This window comes from Geotrypetes seraphini, chromosome 3 (assembly GCF_902459505.1).
Source record: "Geotrypetes seraphini chromosome 3, aGeoSer1.1, whole genome shotgun sequence".
Classification (NCBI taxonomy): Eukaryota; Metazoa; Chordata; class Amphibia; order Gymnophiona; family Dermophiidae; genus Geotrypetes; species Geotrypetes seraphini.
Genome location: NC_047086.1, coordinates 5,875,137 through 5,898,027, shown reverse-complemented (window position 1 = coordinate 5,898,027; position 22,891 = coordinate 5,875,137). Strand labels below are relative to the sequence as shown.

The window sequence follows — 22,891 nt, the reverse complement described above, 5'->3', positions numbered from 1 at the left end:
CAGGTTTGTACCTGTCTTCTGGTAGGACTCCTTCATCCTTCTTTCCAGCCACACTTGCTTCTTCAAAAAGCCACAATTGTCTAGCTCAGAAGTATGTAATGAACTTTGAGTGATTTATACAGAATTGGGAACTAATGTGTCTGTATTGTGTTTTGTGTAATTTTATATTGCTTTTATTCATTATTTTGTCTCACAGGATTATGTCTCTTTTTCTATTCACCACCTATATATGTAAATGGTGTGGGATACCAGATTTCTTAAATTTGTGGATATACCTTCCTTTTCCTGTCATTCATTTTTTGTCTTGTATCTTTCTATTTCCCTTTAATTTTTAACTTTGTAAACCACTTAGATATCTTTCCATGACTTTGCAGTATGTTGAAAATAAAATGACTATGACCAAGTCTTCCAGTGGTGGGATTAACATGATTGTTTTTTTTTAGCTTATCAAAATTGCAGGGGAAGGGGCCCAGGGGCCTGAAAGTTAATCGAGAGAGGTGCTATCTTACACAAGACCAAATGAAAGAGGGTTACGGCAAAAATTCAGCTGGACTCTTTAATTATCTCTAGGCTAGATTACTGTAACACAAAAAGAATTGAGAAGATTGCAAATTATACAAAATACAGCAATAAAAATTATCACCAATTCCAAAAAATATGATCATGTGACACCACTTCTGAAAAAAGCACATTGGCTACATATAGAACTGCGTACAAAATAGCATTATTAACCTTAAAAATCCGGCTGTCAAATGCACCATTTTCTTATACCGTATACTCCATTTAGGACACTCAGATCAACAGAACAGCATCTTTTGACTATCCCCTCCCTAAAAGTTATAGGCACTAGGAGATCTACTATTTTTTCAGTTATAGCTCCTCCGCTCTGGAATAACTTACCAAATTATTTGCGTGGGGAAACCTCATTAGAAAAATTCAAGTTTCCTGTATAAGGATGCATTTGAGGCATAGACAAGACAACCAGTCTACATTTAAAATCTTATATTTTATATCTTAACATTCAATTTTAATCAGTCCTCATGTATAGGACTTTTTTTTAAAAAAAATTTTCAATTTTTGTCCCCCCCTTCCCCCGATGTGTTACCCATAAATGTTCTCTTTGTGCTTTAACGATTGTAGTTCATCTCCCTTTCCTTTTGTATCTGTACTGAATTTTGTATGTATGTATGTATTATTTTGTAATAAACTGCCATATGGTTTTCCCCTATTTTAAATTTGTAATACGCTTTGAAATATTTGCCATTTTAATAAAACTTGAAACTTAATAATAATAAATCCAAATCACATAATCCTTCTACAACTCAAGGACAATCCAACGATCCAACTACCACCCCCTCCGCCTACCATGTTCGATAAAAGGCTCTCTTTGAGTTTAAGGGGCCCAGAATCTAGAACAACCTCTTGGCAGCCTTCGACAAACACCCACATGCTTCCAATTCTGGAAAGCCCTGAAAACTCACCCATTTTCCCTCAATGTATTGACCCATTCCCCTGCAATTTCTTTGTAATATCTATGTCTCTGTAGCAATTCTAATATTGTGTAAACTGCAATGATTCCTAGCTGACATTTGCGGGATACAAGAGTTGGTATGGTATGGTATCCTATCCTGAAAATATGCCTAGGACTCTGAACAGCCTTGCATTAGCCGTGAGCATCCGACATTCTGAGATTATGCAAGAATGCATGAAATGCGGCATAAATTGATTTTTTACATTGTTAAATGTTAATGATGTAGAATTCCTAACAGAAGTTATTACATGAAACATATTGCAGTCTGCTCATGGTTAATAAGGCATCTTATGGAGGCCACTTTTTTCAGGCAGTTTAATCCTCCATGTTTTGTCAAAGTTTGTGCTATGTCATCGTTGGGGTAAGGTGGTACAATGTTAATAACCCTATAGTGCACGACTCAGCAAAAAGGCCAAGTTTGCACCATCCCTCTGTCCCTCTCTCCCGCAGGTGTGTACCTGTCTCCTGACTATCTCTAAGAAGTCCAAGTAGATCACCTCCTTCCTTTTTTCCAGCTGCACTTCTTCAAACTGCCATGGGCAGAAGTTCCCTACACGCTACCCGTGGATGGCGCATAAGCCTTCCAGGACATCCACAGGTAGTGTGCAGGAAGCCTTTTTGAAGAAGCAAGTGCGACTAGAAGGAAGGAATGAGGAGGCGCTACTTGGGTGTCTTAGAGCCAGGTAACACACCTGCGGGAGCCCTACAAGAGGTGCTTCCATCCTCGCAGGATCTCTATGGGTTTCCTGCGGGATTCTGTTGGCCCCATTGCCGTGCAGCTCTCTAGTTTGAGGGGTTCCTCCCTCTGATCCAGCATCATGTTGCTGTGAGCCAGTACTGATGAATGCTTTGTCTCTGTGTTCTGCTGAATTTTGCTCTCACCAGTCCTCGACAGGCATTGGAGCAGTAGCAAATTACAAGCATAAGTGGCTCATGCATGCAGGGACATGGTTGCTGGTGTGGATTCAGCTCATCCTCTCTGCATTCTTGAACATAAGAATAGCCATAGTGAGACAGACCTGTTTTCACAGTGGCCAATCCAGGTCACAAGTAATTGTCAGGAACCCAAATAGTAGCAACATTGTATGCTATCAATTCCAGGGCAAGCAGTGGAATCCCTCATGCCTGTCTCAATAGCAGATTATGGACTTTTCCTCCAGGAATTTGCCAAACCTTTTTTAAACCTTTTTTAACTATTCATTGTCTTCTTTCTAGTTAAAGATATGTATGATTATCAAGGCCGATCTTACCTGCACATTCCTCAAGATATTGGTACCAACCTACGCTCCACAGAACCACCTGAGAAATGTTATCTTCCCAAGAAACAGATTCATGTGTGGTCTGGGCATACAAAGGTAAGACATATTTATAGAATCTTTAAACTGGGACTAGCTATTCCATTGATCAACTCTGTCACATGATAAAACAAAACAAAAAATGTTTCATTCCCTCCCAGCTTGCACCCCATAAAAATATATGGTAGGCTCAATGGGAGTAATAGCTCAGCACTGCCTCCCATTCCTTGTAGTAGAATCACGCAGAGATTAAATGAAGAGTCAAAGACAACGAGGGAGAGACACAGTAGCAGAATAAGAGTAGTGGTGGGTATCTTTGCGATCGTAGGAAAATCATACCAAGATAGTACCAAAATTTGTTTTGCAAGGTTTTCTGAGGTCATCTTAGACTTTGGACAACATGTTCCACAAGTCTTAACATTCAACAAATATTGATTACATCTGAAGAATATTGGAAAAAACCAAGGAAAAAATAAATTAGTACAAAATATATTTAAAAAAGAAAATCTAAATCTGAAGATTCTGATTAATTGGCTTTTTATTTGAGCAGGCTAAGAACCTGGCAGGGGCTTTGAGCACTCGGTGGCAGGTGAAAGAAATTTGGGCTATAGTCCTGGTCTGTGTCTTGCCAAACAACATACCCAGGAAGTCGTAATCTGTTCTCAATGTGTCCAGTTATTTCACTAAACGTTCCCATGTTCTGCTCCACTATGCAGCACTCATGACCTGTGAGCACGCCATTGTATACTTCCTATAGACCCCAGACAGGCAGCGTTCCCTACCTCCCATCCCTTTGTCTAGGTGTGGTGAACATTGGATCTGCAACCGCTCGGGCCCCGAGACTCAAAAGGTTTCCGTGCTAGTGGATCTTGTTAAAACAGTCTTACTGGCACGGAAGCTCTCCTCCCAGAGATCAAAAGGGTTTTCTGAGAATGTATTACAAGGAGCTCATTAGTATTCTAATGAGCTTTCCTTGTGATGCATGAAATGAAACGCCTGCCCCCCCATTTATGATGAAGTTTTCTGGCAGAACTATTCTGCATGTGTTGTTCACTCACACGACACGCACGCACAACAGCTGCACCCTCCCCCATCCCAAAAAACAAAGCCACAGCTAAGCAGGCAGCCCCTGCTCTCCCTGTTGGCTCATCTTGATCTTGGTTCTGGAGACGCTATCGGCTGAGCAGCAGGGGATTCCCTGATTACATGAGCTGACAGGAGGTATGGTGGGGAGAAGCTGGGCCTAGCAATTGCACAAATAGCATGCATATGATTTACATGCTATTTGTGTGAGCATAGCCCTGGAAAGGTAAATTGCTCCCAACAGAGTATTTTGTACCATGTTGTCGGAGCATTGTGCATCCTGCCCTCAGAACTGCTTCCCTTTGCAAATGAATGAATCCTTGCTGTGTTTTTTGTAGGGTGTTAGCGCTGTCCGGTTGTTTCCTCTTTCTGGTCATTTACTGCTGTCCTGCTCCATGGATTGCAAGATCAAGGTGAGTTGTACCTGGACTGTAGCACATTCACACACAGTCAGATGGTCTCTTGCCAAGGTCCAGCACACCACTCCTGTTTGAGACCTTTGAGATAGCTGTGGCCTTCAGATCAGCCCCTGGACTACGAATTCTGGGTTTACAGCTGAGGCTCCTTTTAATGGTCTATCGTATTTCAGTATTAAGTCTGAAGAAGCCAGATTAATGTACAAAGTGGCATTAGTGAAGTGATAACTCACTCCACTGCAATTTACTTCACAAAATCCCATTCAAATCAATTTCCAGCTAAGAAAAACAGTTTTTCTAGTAATTGTTGATCTTTAGCAACTGGTTAAGCAATTGCTCAGCTGATTACAAACCTGGCTGTTAGTCAGCACTGCTTAGGGGAGTGTCGGAGGGGGAAGAGCAGTGGGCTTCAAAAGAATCCTCATCTTCCTTTTCTTAAAGAGGTAACTTGACACGTCAAAACTTCATATGTCTGTTTCTTCTTGTATGCACCAAGCATGCAACTGTGAGAAAAATGTTTCCTGATGTTGCTTCTGAGTTTATCTTCTTGAAGGACATCAGCTGAAGCGTCTATGTGGTAAACTCAGAGGGGATGGAGGGAAGATTTTTCTTAAAAAGGGAGGTGGGAAGATAATGAAAACACAGCTGGTGCTGGAATTGGAAAAAATGTGGGATAAACAGACAGGATCCCTAAAAGGCAAGAGGATGGAGTACCTGAATTTGAGCCTGGGTGTAGCTGGAACCCTAAACAAAAATGGGAGGTGAGGGAAAATGAGACCCCTAATCAGCTTACTGGGAGATGGAGTGGGCCACTTTGTCAGTTGCTGGCATAGAGTATGGATGCTAATAAAGATCCTTGTTTCCATTTGCATTCACAGCTTTGGGAAGTATATCAGGAGCGGAGGTGTTTGAGAACATTTATAGGTAATATATGGTATAGGTTTATTTGTTGCTTGTGCTATGTAAGGTTTTCTATTTAATATTTATATACTGCCTGTAGCCTAAGCGGTTTATATTCAGGTATTCTAGCATTTTCCCTATCTGTCCCAGCGGACTCAGAGTCTATCTAACGTGCCTGAGGCCGAAGAGGGTCACAGGGAGAAGCGCAAGGTTTGCTTTAGTTCTAACCATTAGGCTACACTCTCCCATGCTTCTTATATTGCATTTCTAAGTTTATTCTTCGGATTTGTTTACTCCTCCAGCATCCCTCCCACCCCTTTTTTTATTTTTTTAAAAATTCACCCAAGGTAGTGTGCAGCAAGTGTAAACTGGATATAGTTTGCTATCATAGTGAAAGTGTGACCATCATAAAACGCTCAAATAACAGCATAATAGCAACAATACCGATACAGATCAGCACACTACACTTTAAAAGAATGCAGTAAAATACAGAACAGTATACATTAGTAAAACAGAAGCATCTTAATAGACAGTGAATGAAATAAATAAGGTGGAAATAGGGTATAACAAAGGGGGCTGAGTTCCCCCCTTCCCCTGTAGTCTAGTTATTTCACTGAGCTCTTCACACGAAAATCTTCTGTGCACAGCAGCATCCAAAAAAGCAAACATTGTTAGGAATTATTGGGAAAAGGATAGAAAACAAAACAATTAATATAACGCCTCGTACATTAAGTATTATGTGCAATTCTGGTCCAAATATTGCAAAGAAAATATAGCGGAATTAGGAAAGGTTTAAAGAAGAGTGACCAAGATGGTAAAGGGGATGGAACTCCTTTTGTATGAGGAAAAGAGATAGCTGAGGGGAGACAGGATTGAAGTCTACAAAATCCTGACTGGTGGAGAAGTGAATTGATTTTTCACTCTTTCAAAAAGGACAAAGACCAGGGGCATGTTTTGGATAAATTCTTGGAGGTAAAATTCATAAACTGCTATTGAAGAAACAGAGAAACATGATGGCAGATAAAGGCCATTTGCAGCATCCACCATCTCCTCCTCTCCCTAACAGATCCTACATGCCTGTCCCACTCTTTCTTGAATTCAGGCAGTCTTTGTCTCCACCACTTCTACCGGGACACTGTTCCATGCATCTCCCACCCTTTCTATAAAAAAGTGTTTTCTTAGATTACTCCTGAGCCTCTCACCTCTTCACTTCATCCTATGCCCTCTCATTCCAGAGCTTCCTTTCTAATGAAAGAGACTCATCTCGTGTGCATTTATACCATGAAATTATTTAAAACATCTCTGTCATATCTCCCCTGTTCGGCACTTCCTCCAAAGTATTGAGATCTTTAGGTCTGTCCCCATACGTCTTATCAAGAAGGCCACTAACCATTTACTAGCAGGTTTGGTATCATCCACAAAGAGGCAAATCTTACCCGACAGCCCTTCAGCAATATCGTTTATAGAAATGTTAAAAAGAACAGGCCCAAGAACAACCTTGAGGCACACAACTGGTAACATTTCTTTCCTCAGAGCGATCTCCATTGATCAGAACCCTCTGTCGCCTTCCACTCAACCAGTTCTTGACCCAGCTGTCACTTTGGGACCCATCCCGAGGGCACTCAGTTTATTTATCAGACGCCTGTGTGGAACACTGTCAAAGGCTTTGCTAAAATTACTCACATTTCATGAACAGATAAACTCTTTGGTAAAAAAGTGTTTTTTTAGTTTACGCATTACATTACATTAGATATTTCTATTCCGCCATTACCTTGCGGTTCAAGGCGGATTATAAAAGAGTTATAGAGAGTGGGTTACAAAAGAAGGTCTCTGGTCATTTCCCGAACGTATGTTAAGGAAAGTTAGATCGTTATTTCATCAAGATCATTTTTCAGTGCTGGTACAGTCTATTATAATTCTGTATATTTAGGTATCAAACAAGGTAGTTTGAGAAGACTGCAGTTAATACAGAATACGGCAGCTAAACTCATCTTTGGGAAAAGAAAGTACAATCATGTCTCCCCTCTGATGGGAAAGCTTCATTGGCTCACAATCCATTTTAGGATCCAGTTTAAATGCGTCTATATCATTTTTAAGCTTCTCTATGGAATATTTGGCCCTTTGGTCCCTTTATACTGGAATACCCTTAGATCTTGCCATTCGAGATACAAACTACTGTTCCCTTCCTTCAGAGGAATTAAATCGGCTGGGGAAACTCAGTCAATCTTTAACTTATAAACTGGTAGAAATGTGGAATGGGCTTCCTGACTGTCAGATTGATAGGTCAGTTACAACAATTTTGTAAAGTCCTAAAAACCTTACTATTTACACAATACTTGAACAGTTTACCTAAAGATTAAACAAATTGATTGCCCTACAACACTTATTTTCGTCTATGCTCTTGTTTGTGTAAACCGAGTCGAGCTCTGTTGGGAGTTGACCCGGTATATAAATCGAAGATTAGATTAGATAACAGCACATTTAATGCACTCCCTTTCTCCAATTCTCTGGTCACCCAGTCAAAGAAATTGATCAGATTTGGCTGGCAAGACCTGTCTCTAGTGAATCCATGTTGCCTCCGGTCCTGTAATCCACAGGATTCCAGAAACGTCACTGAAATCTGTTTTCAAAGTGTTTCCGACAATTTACTTACTGGTTTGTAGTTCCCTACTTCTTCCTTACTTCCACTTTTGTGGTGAGGGACCACTTCCATCCTTCTCCAGTCCTCTCTAGAGAAAAGGTCAGTGAGCGGAGCTGCCAGAACTTCCTTAAGTTCCTTTAGTACCCTTGGATATACACCATCCATTCACCATTAGTTTAGCGAACTCGTCATGAGCACAGTTCTCTGCAAATCATTCAGGGTCTACCATACCTCCATCCCTATTTACATTTGTCTTCTGCTGTCCCGCTTCTGGCACTTCAGCTGTGAAGAGGATTCGGGGAAAGCCACTGATGACCTGAATTAACCACAGATGAAAACAGTATGGCTATTTTGTTCTTATTACCTAATGATCTGAAAAGGAATTCTGATTATTTACATGATTGGCTGGCTCTATTTGGAATGAGTTGGGTATGGGTTTTTACTTTTGTGTTTTTCTAAATGGAGCCCTATTTCAGAAGGGGGAATTCAGATTTCCAGGTAGGGGAGGTGGTACTTTTTAGGAAGCCCAACCAAATAAAGAGCCTCTTGTGGAATAGATGTAGGACTGCACATTGGCTCCTCCTATTTATTATTTCTATAGTGCTGCATATTACATGCAAGAGACGGTCCCTGCTCGAAAGAGCTTCCAATCTAATTATGAAAGACACACAGGGTGGATCAGTATATACACAAGTGGGAGCAGTGATTTAAATGTGTAGCCCTCCACCTATTTTACATTTGGCTGAGCCTTTTATAAAATACCGTGGGAATTCTCCTCATCCTTTCTATAATAAAGCCCACGTTGTGCTTGGAAGCAGGTGTAAATGCTGATAACTAGAGTTTTTAAAGATATCTACCTGGATTTCCCTTGTAAGTTGTGGATATTAGGCCTGCCTTTGCCACTCTTTCCCCTTCCCCCTACCATGCTACCTGGCAGTGTAATTGTGGTGAGCATCTCCACATGTAAATATCCCCCTTTCTAAAATGGATTTTAGATATGTAACAATTTTGTAAGCGATATTGCTGAAGAGCATTATGGTAAGACTTGCCTCTGTAGATGATACAAAAATCTGCAGTAGAGTAGATACCCCTTATGGTGTTGGTAACATGTGGAAGGACTTAGCTGATAAAAATGTGTTTGAACAACTTAGCTACAGTACGTGTGAATCCTGTGTCACTCCAAGACCCATAATCTGACCTTTGATTGGAATATTTCACGGAGAAAAAGATATCATAAGCCCCACATCAAACCTGCATAATTTCAACTTTACCTAGGTTTAGGGCTAATTTTCTCCTGTCCAATGAAGTTTATGTTCATTTTATTGTGGTCAGGTGTGAACTATCCGTGGTTGATGGGGTAGATTGCAAATACAGATATTATCCCAGGACAAGCAGGCAGATATTCTTGACTGATGGGTGACGGCACCGACGGAGCCCCGGTACGGACAATTTTAGAGTGATTGCACTCTAAGAACTTTTTAGAAAGTTCTAGCTCGGCCGCACCGCGCACGCGCGAGTGCCTTCCCGCCCGACAGAGGCGCGCGGTCCCTCAGTTTCTTAGTTTCCGCGGAGCTAAGAAGACGCGTTTTCAACGGCTGTTGAAATTTTTTCATAACTTGCCTTCCCGCTCGCGTAAACGTTTGGCTTAATTTGCCTTTTTTCTTTCTTTCATTTTGTAAAAAAAAAAAAAAAAAAAAAAAATCTTTCATTTTTTTTCTTCAATTTTCGGTTTTCCCCGGCGGGGCCTTCTGCCACCATCGAAGCCTCGGCCTTCGATTTGGCGGAAGCCGTTTTTCCTTTCATGCCCCCTCAACCGGGTTTTAAAAAGTGCCAGCGGTGTGCTAGGCCTATATCTCTCACGGACCCACACAACTGGTGTTTACAGTGTTTGGGTCCTGAGCATCAGGCCTCTTCTTGCACCCGCTGTGCTACTTTGAAAAAACGAACATTAAAAAATCGCTTAATTCAACAGCGATTGTTGTTCGGTGCCGAGATGTCCGACCCCGTTCCTTCGACTCCGGCTTCGGCACCGATTCAGTCGGCACCCTCGTCTTCGACGCCGCGTGATTCCACACCGGCATCCCAACAGTCAGGTAAGCCGGCTAAGAAGCCTTCCCCGCTGGAACGTCTTCCGGCCTCGAGTGCAGTGAGCCCAATCCTGCCGCCGGTTCGACGCCAGCGGAAGCGCTCCGCCCCTATAGAGGTGAGTCCCTCGACATCGGGCTCCTCATCTCCGGGGCGTCGAGCGGCACCGCAGGTACCGCAGAAGAAAAAAGCGGTACCGGTGCCATCCCTCGATGACCGCATTACGGCCATCCTTCAGGTGCAGCTTAAGGAGCAATTAGAACGACTCCTTCCTGCTATCATGACACCGAACCTTCCGGTGCCAGTTCGCACCGAGCCATCGGTACCGGTTGCTGAACAACCTGTATCGGTACCGATTGTGGAACCCGTATTAACCGCTTCCACTATTTCGGTACCGCCTCACCTAACCTCCTCGGTATCGATGCCAGTTCTTGCACCGGAGCCGAGAGCTCACCATCAATCGGTGCAGACTTCGGCACCGGTGCGTCCGTTAACTTCTCCGGACACGGTATCGATGAGGTCGGGTAAGTCGATGCGCAAAACCCGACACATGCAAACGTCGACACCTGAGTCTCGGGACCATTCTTCCCATGTAAGGGACCCTGATCTGTGGGGAGACTCAGAGGAACCCTTTCTTTCTGAAGGAGAATGTTCCTCAGAGGAGGAGGATTCGGCTGTCCCTGACCCATCCTCCAAACAGGCCACTTCCTCTTTCTCTAGTTTTTTGAAAGAGATGTGTGAGTCCTTGTCCATTCCTTTGGAGGCTGAATCCAAAAAGTCTAAAGCTTTTTTGGATGCCCTTGATTTTGATCAGCCTCCAAAGGAATTTTTGAAACTTCCCCTTCATGACATCTTGAGGGAAACTTTCTATAAGAATTTAGAGACTCCTTTAACTGTCCCAGGGGCCCCACGTAAACTGGATTCTCTATATAAGGTAATTCCCATTCCTGGGTTCGACAAACCTCAACTACCACATGAATCCTTATTTGTCGAATCCACCCTTAAAAAGACTTCAGGAGCCAGTGTATATGCATCTGTCCCTCCTGGCAGAGAAGGAAGGGCCATGGATAAATTTGGTAAGAGGCTCTACCAAAATGCTATGTTAGCTAATAGAGCTAGTAATTATGCTTTTCATTTTTCTTTTTATTTAAAGCATCTCCTTACCACCATGGCTTCTTTCGAGAAATATCTTCCTTCACGAAAACATTCCACTTTTCATTCATGCTTGTCGTCTCTTCTCCAATTGCGTAAGTTTATGGTGAGATCCATATATGACACTTTTGAACTTACGTCCAGAGCGACAGCAATGTCAGTAGCTATGCGTCGTTTGGCCTGGCTTCGGGTATCCGAGCTTGATGTTAACCATCAAGATCGGTTAGCCAATGCCCCATGTCTAGGGGATGAGCTCTTTGGGGATTCCATGGACTCAACCACACAAAAGCTCTCTGCTCATGAGACACGCTGGGATACCCTGCTCAAGAATAAAAAGAAGCCTCCTCCGCCAAGACCATACAGGCAGCAATCGGCCTATCAACGCCGTTTCACAGCCCGTCCATTGCCTACCACTGCTCAACAACCTAGGCGTCAGAGGCAACAGCAACGTCAGCCTCCCAGACAACAGCAACAGCAACAAGCTGTAAAACAACCTCCTCAGCAGAAGTCACAGCCCTTTTGACTTCATTCTCCGCAGTATAGCCAGTATCCCTATTCCTGCTCTCCTGCCTCAACCAATAGGAGGTCGACTTTCTCTGTTCCTCAGCCGGTGGGAAGTAATCACTTCGGACCAATGGGTCCTCAACATCATCCGCCACGGCTACTCTCTCAACTTTCAGACTCTCCCACCTCAAAGCCTGCCAAAAGAGTCTGCTTTGAACAGTCCTCAATCAGCCCTCCTTATTCAGGAGGTCCAATCCCTCCTCCTTCTGAACGCTATAGAGGAAGTTCCTCTAGATCAAAAGGGGCAGGGATTCTACTCCCGTTACTTTCTAGTTCCCAAAAAGACAGGAGATCTCAGACCCATCCTGGATCTTCGCGATCTCAACATTCATCTAGTAAAAGAAAAATTCAAGATGCTTTCTTTAGCCATCCTTTATCCCCTTCTAAATCAAAACGACTGGCTATGCTCCCTCGATCTCAAAGAGGCTTACACTCACATACCGATCAATGTAACCTCAAGACCATATCTCCGATTCATGATCAATCATTGTCATTACCAGTACAAGGTGCTGCCCTTCGGTCTTGCCTCATCTCCAAGGGTATTCACCAAATGTCTCATTGTGGTGGCGGCTTTTCTACGCTCTCACCACCTGCATGTATTTCCCTACCTGGACGATTGGTTGATCAAAGACACTTCTGCCCAAGCGGTCCTTCTGGCCACCAACCAAACCATCCAGTTTCTACAACTTCTGGGATTCGAGATCAATCTACCCAAATCTCATATCATTCCCACTCAGAGACTTCAATTCATTGGAGCGATCCTGGATACACTCCTCATGAGAGCTTTCCTACCATCCAATCGTCTCCAGACTCTTCAGTCTCTATGTCACCAGGTGCTTCCTCTGCCGTCCATCTCAGCAAGACAAATGATGGTACTCTTGGGGCACATGGCATCCACAGTTCATGTCACACCTCATGCCCGTCTTCACCTGCGCACTCCTCAATGGACCCTTGCTACCCAGTGGTCCCAAGCGTCGGATCCTTGCTCACGACACATATCTGTGACATCATCTCTTCGTCAGTCTCTTCAATGGTGGTTGGTATCCTCAAATCTATCCAGAGGTCTTCTGTTCCATCAGCCTCCTCATCAACTAGTCATCACCACCGACGCCTCTCTGTACGCATGGGGAGCTCACTTGAACGAGTTCCAGACTCAAGGTCTTTGGTCAGCCCAGGAAAGGAAGCATCAAATCAATTTCCTGGAACTCAGAGCGATGTTTTACGACCTCAAGGCCTTCCAACACCTTCTCTTTCCTCAGGTCCTTCTGTTGTGCACAGACAATCAGGTTGCGATGTACTACATCAACAAACAGGGTGGGACAGGCTCTCGCCTTTTATGCCAGGAAGCCCAGAAGATCTGGACTTGGGCCATAGATCACCATCTCTTCCTGAAAGCTATATACATTCAGGGGAAACAGAATTCCTTAGCGGACAAACTCAGCAGAATTCTCCAACCTCACGAGTGGACACTCGATCCCGTGACTCTGCAGTCTATCTTCGATCAATGGGGCACTCCTCAGATAGACCTCTTTGCAGCTCCTCACAATCATCAGCTGCCCCTATTCTGCTCCAGACTTTACTCTCCACACCGTCTAACAGCAGATGCTTTTCTCCTCGACTGGTCGAATCTGTTCCTGTACGCCTTCCCTCCTCTGCCTCTCATGTTGAGAACCTTGTTCAAGCTCAAGAGGGAACGAGCCACCATGATTCTGATTGCTCCGAGGTGGCCCAGGCAACATTGGTTCTCCCTTCTACTTCAACTCAGTTCCAGGGAACCTTTTCTTCTTCCTCTGTTTCCTTCTCTGCTTACGCAACAGCAGGGAACCCTTCTGCATCCCAACCTCCAGTCTCTACACCTGATGGCTTGGTATCTCTCGGGCTGAACTCGACTGATACTCTTTTGTCTCAGCCCGTTCGTTCCATTCTGGATGCCTCCAGGAAACCAGCCACTCTACAATGTTACCATCAAAAGTGGACGAGATTTTCTTCCTGGTGTCTTCTTCATCATCTTGATCCCACTTCCCTAGCAGTGGAGACGTTGTTGGATTATCTTCTTTCTTTGTCTGACTCTGGCCTGAAGTCCTCTTCCATCAGGGTCCACCTCAGTGCCATTGCAGCTTTTCATGAGCCAGTCCATGGAAAACTTCTTTCAGCTCATCCCCTGGTGTCCAGGTTCATGCGTGGGCTTTTCAATGTGAAACCACCTCTTAAAGCCCCTCCGGTTATCTGGGATCTCAATGTGGTTCTTTCAGCTTTAATGAAACCTCCATTTGAACCTTTAGCTACTTCTCCTTTCAAATTTCTCACTTGGAAAGTACTTTTCCTTATTGCTCTTACCTCTGCCAGGAGAGTCAGTGAGCTTCATGCACTGGTTGCAGATCCACCTTTTACGGTTTTTCACCATGACAAGGTGGTTCTGCGTACACATCCAAAGTTTCTCCCCAAGGTTGTTTCTGAATTTCATCTCAACCAATCCATTGTTCTACCGGTTTTCTTTCCAAAACCTCATTCTCATTCTGGGGAACAAGCTCTGCATACTTTGGATTGTAAAAGGGCTCTTGCTTACTATCTGGAGCGTACGAAACCCCACAGATCAGTTCCCCAGCTTTTTCTGTCCTTTGATCCGAATAAATTGGGACGTCCTGTTTCTAAACGTACGTTGTCTAATTGGCTAGCAGCGTGCATTTCATTCTGTTATGCTCAGACCGGACTGACACTGGAAGGTTCTGTCACGGCCCATAGAGTCAGAGCAATGGCAGCATCTGTAGCTTTCCTCCGTTCCACTCCTATTGAGGAAATCTGCAAAGCTGCTACTTGGTCCTCAGTTCACACTTTTACATCTCATTATTGTCTGGATGCATTCTCCAGAAGGGATGGTCACTTCGGCCAATCTGTTTTACAAAATTTGTTTTCTTAATGGCCAACCTTCCCTCCATCCCTCTTTTTGTTAGCTTAGAGGTCACCCATCAGTCAAGAATATGCTGCCTGCTTGTCCTGGGATAAAGCACAGTTACTTACCGTAACAGGTGTTATCCAGGGACAGCAGGCAGATATTCTTGCGTCCCACCCACCTCCCCGGGTTGGCTTCTTAGCTGGCTTATACTAACTGAGGGACCGCGCGCCTCTGTCGGGCGGGAAGGCACTCGCGCGTGCGCGGTGCGGCCGAGCTAGAACTTTCTAAAAAGTTCTTAGAGTGCAATCACTCTAAAATTGTCCGTACCGGGGCTCCGTCGGTGCCGTCACCCATCAGTCAAGAATATCTGCCTGCTGTCCCTGGATAACACCTGTTACGGTAAGTAACTGTGCTTTATTGCAAAAAGTTTTTATTGGTCAAAAGCACAATCAAAAACCACCAGACAAAGAATATAACAGAGACCACATTTGATACCATAAAACCCTCCCCCCCTCCACACAAATACAGATATTAAATTTAAGGTAGTAGGGTGGCAGTAAGTAGTTGGATATGTGAATAGAGTGTTGCCTGAGAGCTGGTCTTTCTTTGTCTTGCAGGACACAATAAGGCTGTGCGAGACGTCTGTTTCAATAACGCTGGGACTCAGTTTCTTAGTGCAGCATATGATCGGTACCTGAAACTCTGGGACACTGAAACAGGTATAAGTACCAACACACACACGCACCCTAATCATGAAGGAGCTTGGACACTGCATAAAATCAGGTCTGGTCCCTAGGAACACTGGCAACTGAATGGGGCTAGAAGTAGTGACCTTCTGTGTCTTAGCATGGAGTTAAAGGACGTGAGTCTCTCTGAGTTGCTACTGACCTAGTGTGGGGGGACATTCTGAGCTCTGAGTGCAAGGTAGCATAGTGAAGACTAAGAGCAATGGTTCGTGAGTGTTAAACGTGGCTTCTGGCTAAATTCCAGTAGGGACTGAAGATCTCTTATGGTAGCAGAAGAAAAGCAGACTACAGAGGTGGCTTAAGTGTAGGAAGTTTGCTCATCAGGTGCCAGAGCAGTGGGCAAAACCTGTCCTTCAAAGATGGACCTGAACTACTACTGAAAAAGTGTGTGCTGAATCCTAAGAAGCTGAAGAGAGCCCAGACCATCCTGTCATATATTTAGTTTTATTACAGCATAGAGTAAACCTGTCACAGTTTCACTTAAGTTCAAAAGGTAAAGGGTCATGGATTTGATTTGATTGCACCAACCCTTAGGCTCCTCCTCCACTAGGCCTGTCTAATCTGCCACGTTTCTTTTGTGGTGCAGTTGATCTCTGAATTTCTCGTCCTTTGATTCTATCAACATACTGTGGTAGGTTTAAAGCTCTGATAACATTTTATAAGTGTTTCTTAGGCCAAAAGAAGCTTTTCTTTGTTTGCATCCTGTTAAAATGACTTAATTTATCAGCAACACTGCAGAAATATGCAGTAGACATAATGCTCTTTATAAGGACATGAGATAATACCGAATACTTAAACATTGGTTTCTTTTGTGTAATCAAATCACAAATCTTGTATATTTTTATATGTGTGCATTAAATACATATGATGATACCAGTCACGTTTGACACCTTAACAGTTACATGTAAGTCATTTATATTCTGCTATAGCCAGTGATTAACTCTTAACAGATAACATAACAAGAAGCTAGATCAATGAATCTAGGACTTACAATTTACAAATAAGATATTAGTTGGGCATTATCCAATGTGAACTACAAAGTCTGTATTTCCAAAACAAGGTGGTTTAAGTGTCTTTTTGAAAGCAGCTTGATAAGAAAACTGGGCAGTAAACTTTATTGGCATAATCCTCTTATGACTCAGGAAATTGCAATGATATTGTCTTTTGAGATTTATAATATTGACTAGCTAGTGATCTGCATTGGAACACCGAGCATCCAAATGGCAGATGAAATTTAATGTGGACAAATGCAAAGTGATGCACATTAGGAAGAATAATACAAATAATAGTTACCGGATTCTAGGGTCCACCTTGGGGGTCAGCACTAGAGAGCTGCACGGGAATGGGGACAACGGGAATCCCGCGGGTTCCTCCTTCGGGTCACGGGGATCCCGTGGGGACGCCCCCGAGGGTCGCGGGGTTCCTGCGAGACTGGATGTACTAAGTCACGCGGCTTTTCTCCCTACCTGCTCTGCTTGCAGCACAGAGCCGAACGGAAGTCTTCCCGATGTCAGCGCTGACGTCGGGAAGACTTCCATTCGGCTCTGTGCTGCAGGCAGGGCAGAGAAGGAGAAGGAGAGTAGAGTAGCCTCGCGGCTCGAGTGGCTACCAAGGGAGGGGGGCGGTCTGCCCCGGTGCAGCACAGCCGGCCAGGTCCCCTTACTTTTGTGGCGCTTCCCCGACCGACCGACAACAGCCCCGGTCCGACAAACCTCCCTGTCCTTAACCGCGAATCTAAATTACCTTCTTACAGCAGCTGTAAGAAGGAAATTTAGATTCGCGGTTAAGGGCAGGGAGGTTTGTCAGACCGGGGCTGTTGTCGGTCGGTCGGGGAAGCGCCACAAAAGTAAGGGGACCTGGCCGGCTGTGCTGCACCCGGGACGGGGAGAGAAGGAGGGGGGAGAAGGACGCTGAAAGCACTGGGGAAGACAAAGGGGTGGAGAAGGACGCTGAAAGGCCATGGGGAAGACGGGGAGGGAAAGACACTGAAAGCACTTGTGGAAGACAGAAGGGGGAGAAGGACGCTGACAGGGCATGGGGAAGAGGGGGGGAGAAGGACGCTGAAAGCACATGGGGAAGACAAAGGGGTGGAGAAGGACGCTGAAAGGACATGGGGAAGACGGGGGGTGGGTGGAGAAGGACGCTGAAAGGCCATGGGGAAGACAGAGAGGGAGAAGGACGCTGAAAGGACATGAGGAAGACAGGGGGGGGAGAAGGACACTGAAAGCACATGTGGAAGACAGAGGGGGAGAAGGATGCTGACAGGACATGGGGGGGAGAAGGACGCTGAAAGGAAATGGGGAAGAGAGAGTGGGGAGAAGACGCTGGCAGGGAAGAAGACAGATGCCAGACTATGGGGGGAGCGGAGGGAAGAAGATGGGTGCCAGACCAATTTGGAAGGGGGGAGAAAGGGAGAGGCAAAGTAACAGAGCAAATGGAAGACGCAGAAGGAAGAGAGACAGTGGATGGAAGGAACTGAATGAGAACATGAGGAAAGCAGAAACCAGGCAACAAAGGTAGGAAAAGAATTCTATTTCTATTTCTTTTTTTTTGCTTCAGAATAAAGTAGTATATTAGTTGTGTTGATAAAAATTTATAAACAAAAGAGGCTCTGGTAGAAACCCGTTTACAAAGTATGTATTCTTCCCAATTAATATTTCCAAATTAATAAAGTCTTTTTGCTTATTTGTAAATGGGTTTCTACCAGAGCCTTTAATTTAATAGCATAATTAAATGAAATAACTATTTCTGAAGTTTATAGGGACGGTCGAGGATGGAGGGGATTCCTCGCGGGGACGGGTGGAGACGGAGGGATTCCTCACGGGGACGGGTGAGATTCCTCACGGGGACGGGTGGGATTTCTGTCCCCGCGCAACTCTCTAGTCAGCACTCAAGAAAAAGATCTGGGTGTCATCGTAGACAATACTCTGAAACCTGCCAAGAAAGCAAACAAGATGCTAGGAATTCCTCTGTATCACTCAATGCAGCAACCTCACCTGGAGTATTGTGTTCAATTCTGTTCTCCTTATCTCAAAAAAGATATAGCGACACTAGAAAAGGTTCAAAGAAGAGCAACCAAGATGATAAAGAGGGATGGAACTCCTCTCGTATGAGGACAGACTAAACAGGTTAGGGCTCTTCTGCTTGGAAAAGAGAAGGCTGATGGAAATATGATTGAAGTCTACAAAATCATGAGTAGAGTAGAACGGGTGCAAGTAGATCGTTGTTTTGGGGGTTTTTTGTACCACATCAAAATTTACAAAGACTAGGGGACACTCAAAATTACAGAGTAATACTTTTAAAACCAATAGGAGGAAATATTTTTTCACTCGGACAATAGTTAAGCTCTGGATGGAATGCGTTGCCAGAGGATGAGGTGAGAGCGGGTAATGTTGCTGGTTTTAGAAAAGGGTTGGACAAGTTCCTGGAGGAAAAGTCCATAGACGGAAATGGAGGAAGCCACTGTTTGCCCTGGATCGGTGGCATGGAATGCTGCTACTATTTGGGGGGTTTCCAGATACCTGTGACTTGGATTGGCCTCTGTGAAGATGGGATACTGGGCTAGATAGACCATTGGTTTGACACAGTAAGCTTATTCTTATATTTTTAGAGTGTGCGGGTGACAAAATCAGCATGGGAATTCAGGATGTCACCCCCAGCAAAACTATTTCAGCAGTGGGGAAGGTAAAGTTAATACAAACAAAAATCTAAAAAAACTCATTCGCAGTCTAAGAAAAGAAAAGTTCAGGATTTGCAAACCCTGATGTGTGAGGCAGACTTGAATATCTCTGCTGTTAGCTGAGGATCATATACAAGGGGATGCTGATAAGTCTGGCTTTTCCCATTTCATCTACTTTTAGACTAATAATACTTTCATCACATCAAAGCTTGTTTCATATGTGTCTGACCTAAATTTCATAATTGTAGCTTGATTATTTAAGTTTTTTGCAGATTTGAATTGAAAATGGCGAAAAGCAATAGAGATTGCACTGTAAAAGAGTGTCAACGGTGATGAAATATCTTTTCCTGAAAGGGAACTCGGTCAAAAAATTTCCTCCTATACCCTCTGCTCCTCCTCCTCCTCCTCCTTTCTTCATCTCAATCCAATCCAATCCTTAGACTTGATACCGGGTCATTCCCAGATGGGGCTCAAACCAGTTAACAAAGTTAGCTCAAAAGTACATAGGAAAACAATAATTGGACAAGAAGAACATATACTACTACCGTGTCTTATTTGTCAACTAAAAATATATCAAATAAATACGTCTTCAGAGTTTTTCTAAAACATGTCAAAGAGGAAAGCAGTCTAATTTCTGAAGGGAGGTCATTCCAAATTTTTACCAGTCTCCTCTGCTCGCAACCTTGGAGTCATTTTCAATTCTGATTTCTCATTTTCTACATACGAGTCCAACAAGCTGCTAAGACCTGTCACTTCTTCTCTTCAATATCACAAAAATTCGCCCCTTCCTCTGAGCACACTACTTGTCCAAGCTCTCGTAACCTCACGCTTAGATTACTGCAATCTACTTCTAACTGGTCTCCTGCAGTGTCGCCTCTCCCCCTTGCAGTCTGGGCAAAACTCTGCTGCACGATTCATCTTCTACCAACCTGGCTACACTCATGTCACTCATCTCCTCTCCTTAAGTCACTTCATTGACTCCCTATCTGCCATCGTATACAGTTCAAGATCTTATTGCTGACCTACACGTGTGTTCATTCTGCTGCCCCTCAATATCTCTCCTCGCTTCTCTCTCCTTATACACCTCCCAGAGAACTCAGATAAGTCACTCTTAACGTTACCCTTCTCCTCCACTGCCAATTCCAGACTTCGTTCCTTTCATCTAGCTGCCCCCTATGCCTGGAATAAAGTATCTGAGTTTGTCCGTCAAGCCTCTTCCCTTGTTTAAAAGCAGACTGAAAGCCCACCTTAATCCTTCTCCTCTGCCCTCCAAGCCAGCCAGCTGATTAACCGTTCCCCTTAATTGTATCCATGACATCCTGTTTGTCTGTCTTGTCTGTTTAGATTGTAAGCTTCTTTGTGACTATGCAGCACTGCGTGCGTCTGGTAGCGCTATAGAAATAATTAATAGTAGTAATAGTAAGTGCCCTTCCTACTCCACAGTCAAGAACTGGTTGCTGCGTTTAGAATAGGACATTTAGAGCACAGAAGACAAAAACGTTCTGGGAGACCAACTCAAGTGAAAATTCCAGCATCCTGAACGATCAAAGAATATCCATATGGCAGAGACCCTAGAAGTATCCTGAAAACGAGTAGGCTGTATTATTCATGAGATTTTAGACATGAGAAAGCTCTCAACCATATGTGTTCCCAAATGTCTCAATGATTGAGTTGTTGCCTCGCAATCCATTTGGACCAATTTTGGTGGGATTCTGTGAGATTTTTGAACCATCTTGTAACTATGGATGAAACTTTTATATGTATGTATGAGGGCTGATTGAAAAGTAGTAGTACTGCCTCTGGTTTTCTTTCCAGGCAGTAGACGTGGCAATGCTGTGCTGGTTCTTGTGAAGCTCTTTCATACATCAACCTTTCTGAATCTGCAGTTGGACTAACGAAGCTTTCATTGTTGGGTCACAGTGAGAGGAAGAACTTTGTATGTTTTGTCATGGCAAATGAGGAATGTGTGATTGAATTTTATGTTAAACTTGGAAGAAGGGTAATGAAACTCTAGAAGTATTATGACAAGTAAACAGTGGTGAAATAATTAGCATGCTACAGACACACCTTCCTCATCTGCCACAATGAAACATACAAAGTTCTTCCTCTCACTGTAACCCAATGGTGAAGACTATGGCAGTCCAACTGCAGGTTCAGAAACTTTGATGTATGAGCTTCACAAGAATCAGCACGGCATTGCCTCATCTACTTCTTGTAAAGAAAACAGAGGTAGTCTCATTACTTTTAATCAGCCCTCGTATGTTTGTATGTATGTATTAGCGAATGACACGGTGACAAAATTCATCACCGTTCCCGTCGATAACCGCGGGAAATAATCCCATGTCATTTTCTAGTGTCTATTTCAGCCTCGGTCCTTCTACACCAGCATTCTTCAAAGCAAAGCTTGTGGGTCAGTGGTTGTGCCCAATTATACTCTGATTCTTTCCTCTCTCTTTAAAGAATGACATGAAGATAGTTTCCTGCGGTTATCCGCGGGGACGGGAACGGTGATGAATTTTGTCACCGTGTCATTCTCTAGTATGTATGTATGTATGTGTATAATATATAATCTAGCGTCAAGAATAATCAAAAGAATGGAGAGACAGTGGTTCCTTGCATCCCAAGAAGTTCAAGAGACAGAAATCATCAAGTTTCTGGGACAAAGATGGAATTTTGCTTGTAGATTACATGGAAAAGGGTGCAATCATCACAGCAAAGTACTACATTGCACTTCTGAACAAACTGAAGCAGCAACTGGTCTCCAAATGTCGAAGCAAGTTTTTGAAAGGAATCTTGTTTCTTTAAGACAATGCTGCTCCTCACAAGATGGTCATTACGCAACAGAAATTGAGAGATCTTCACTTTAAAGTTCTGAAACATACCATACCATACTGTTTCTTATACCCTGCAATTATCAGCAAGGATTCATAACAGTAACATCAAGGATCAGTTAATGTAGAGTTCATGTCTTGGATTACAGTGAGAATAGATGAGTCTAGTGATTTTCTGAATTGAAGGTAGGAAGGGATCTCAAGCAGGCAGGAAGATAATTCCAAATCTTGGGACCTTGGAACTTGAAGGTAGACTTGAAGAGTGATTTTATTTTTTATTTTTTTCTGGATTTGATGTGGAGGGAAGAGACAGTTTGCAGCGCTGGGTCATTCTTGAGTTGTAAAAGGAATGCGTGACCTGAATGGCCGATGTTTGCCCAGACTACTCACCTGATTTGGTCTCTTCAAACAACTACCTCTTTCCTAACCTCAAGAAACACCTCAAGGGAAGAAAGTTTTAAGGCACTGAGGATGCCACATTAGCTGCAGACGAATGGCTTGCAGCACAACCAAAATAATTTTTCTTGGATGGGTTAAAGTTAGAACAACAAAGTCATAAGTGTGTGGAGTTCAATTGGTGAATATGTAAATAATTTTTTTTAATCCTGTAGCTTGTTGTTCCTTTACAAAGCCAAGGACTTGTCAGCACCCTCTCGTACTCCATTAAAGTTTCCCCCTATGATCATGGGAAGCTCACCAAATGGTGAGCCATGAAGTTTGTCAGTTAAATGTTCGTAAAATTGTTTATCGTAAGTATTTGGTGCATAAATATTATCCAAGATCACCCACCCCTCCACCATAATGTCAGATAATAGTATGCAACCAGTTGGTTCAGTGTAAGTGTTAGGTATGGCCACATGTCCCTTTCCTAAACAATACAGATACACCTGCTTTTCATTCCTGTGCTGGAGCCTCTAATACCTTTCCCACCCACTACTTTGGCAATTTCAAATGCTTGCTGGAAGTGTTTCCTAAAGTAACACTATGGTAGGGCAACATCTGTTTAGAGCTTGTAGAATTTTTTGATGTTTTATCAGGGATGTGATCCCTCTCACATTCCAAGGGATTATCTTCC

General features: G+C 43.6%; 1 protein-coding gene across 2 annotated transcripts in view; it reads left to right on the top strand.

The window, feature by feature from the left end:
- CDC40 (cell division cycle 40) overlaps positions 1-22,891 on the top strand; it is a 115,573-nt gene that overhangs the window by 71,409 nt on the left and 21,273 nt on the right. For both annotated transcript variants that reach the window (XM_033939259.1, XM_033939257.1), the window contains 4 exons: positions 2,747-2,886; positions 4,248-4,322; positions 5,204-5,249; positions 15,178-15,279. In XM_033939259.1, the coding sequence (XP_033795150.1) occupies positions 2,747-2,886; positions 4,248-4,322; positions 5,204-5,249; positions 15,178-15,279 (363 nt within the window). The remainder of the gene's footprint in view (positions 1-2,746; positions 2,887-4,247; positions 4,323-5,203; positions 5,250-15,177; positions 15,280-22,891) is intronic.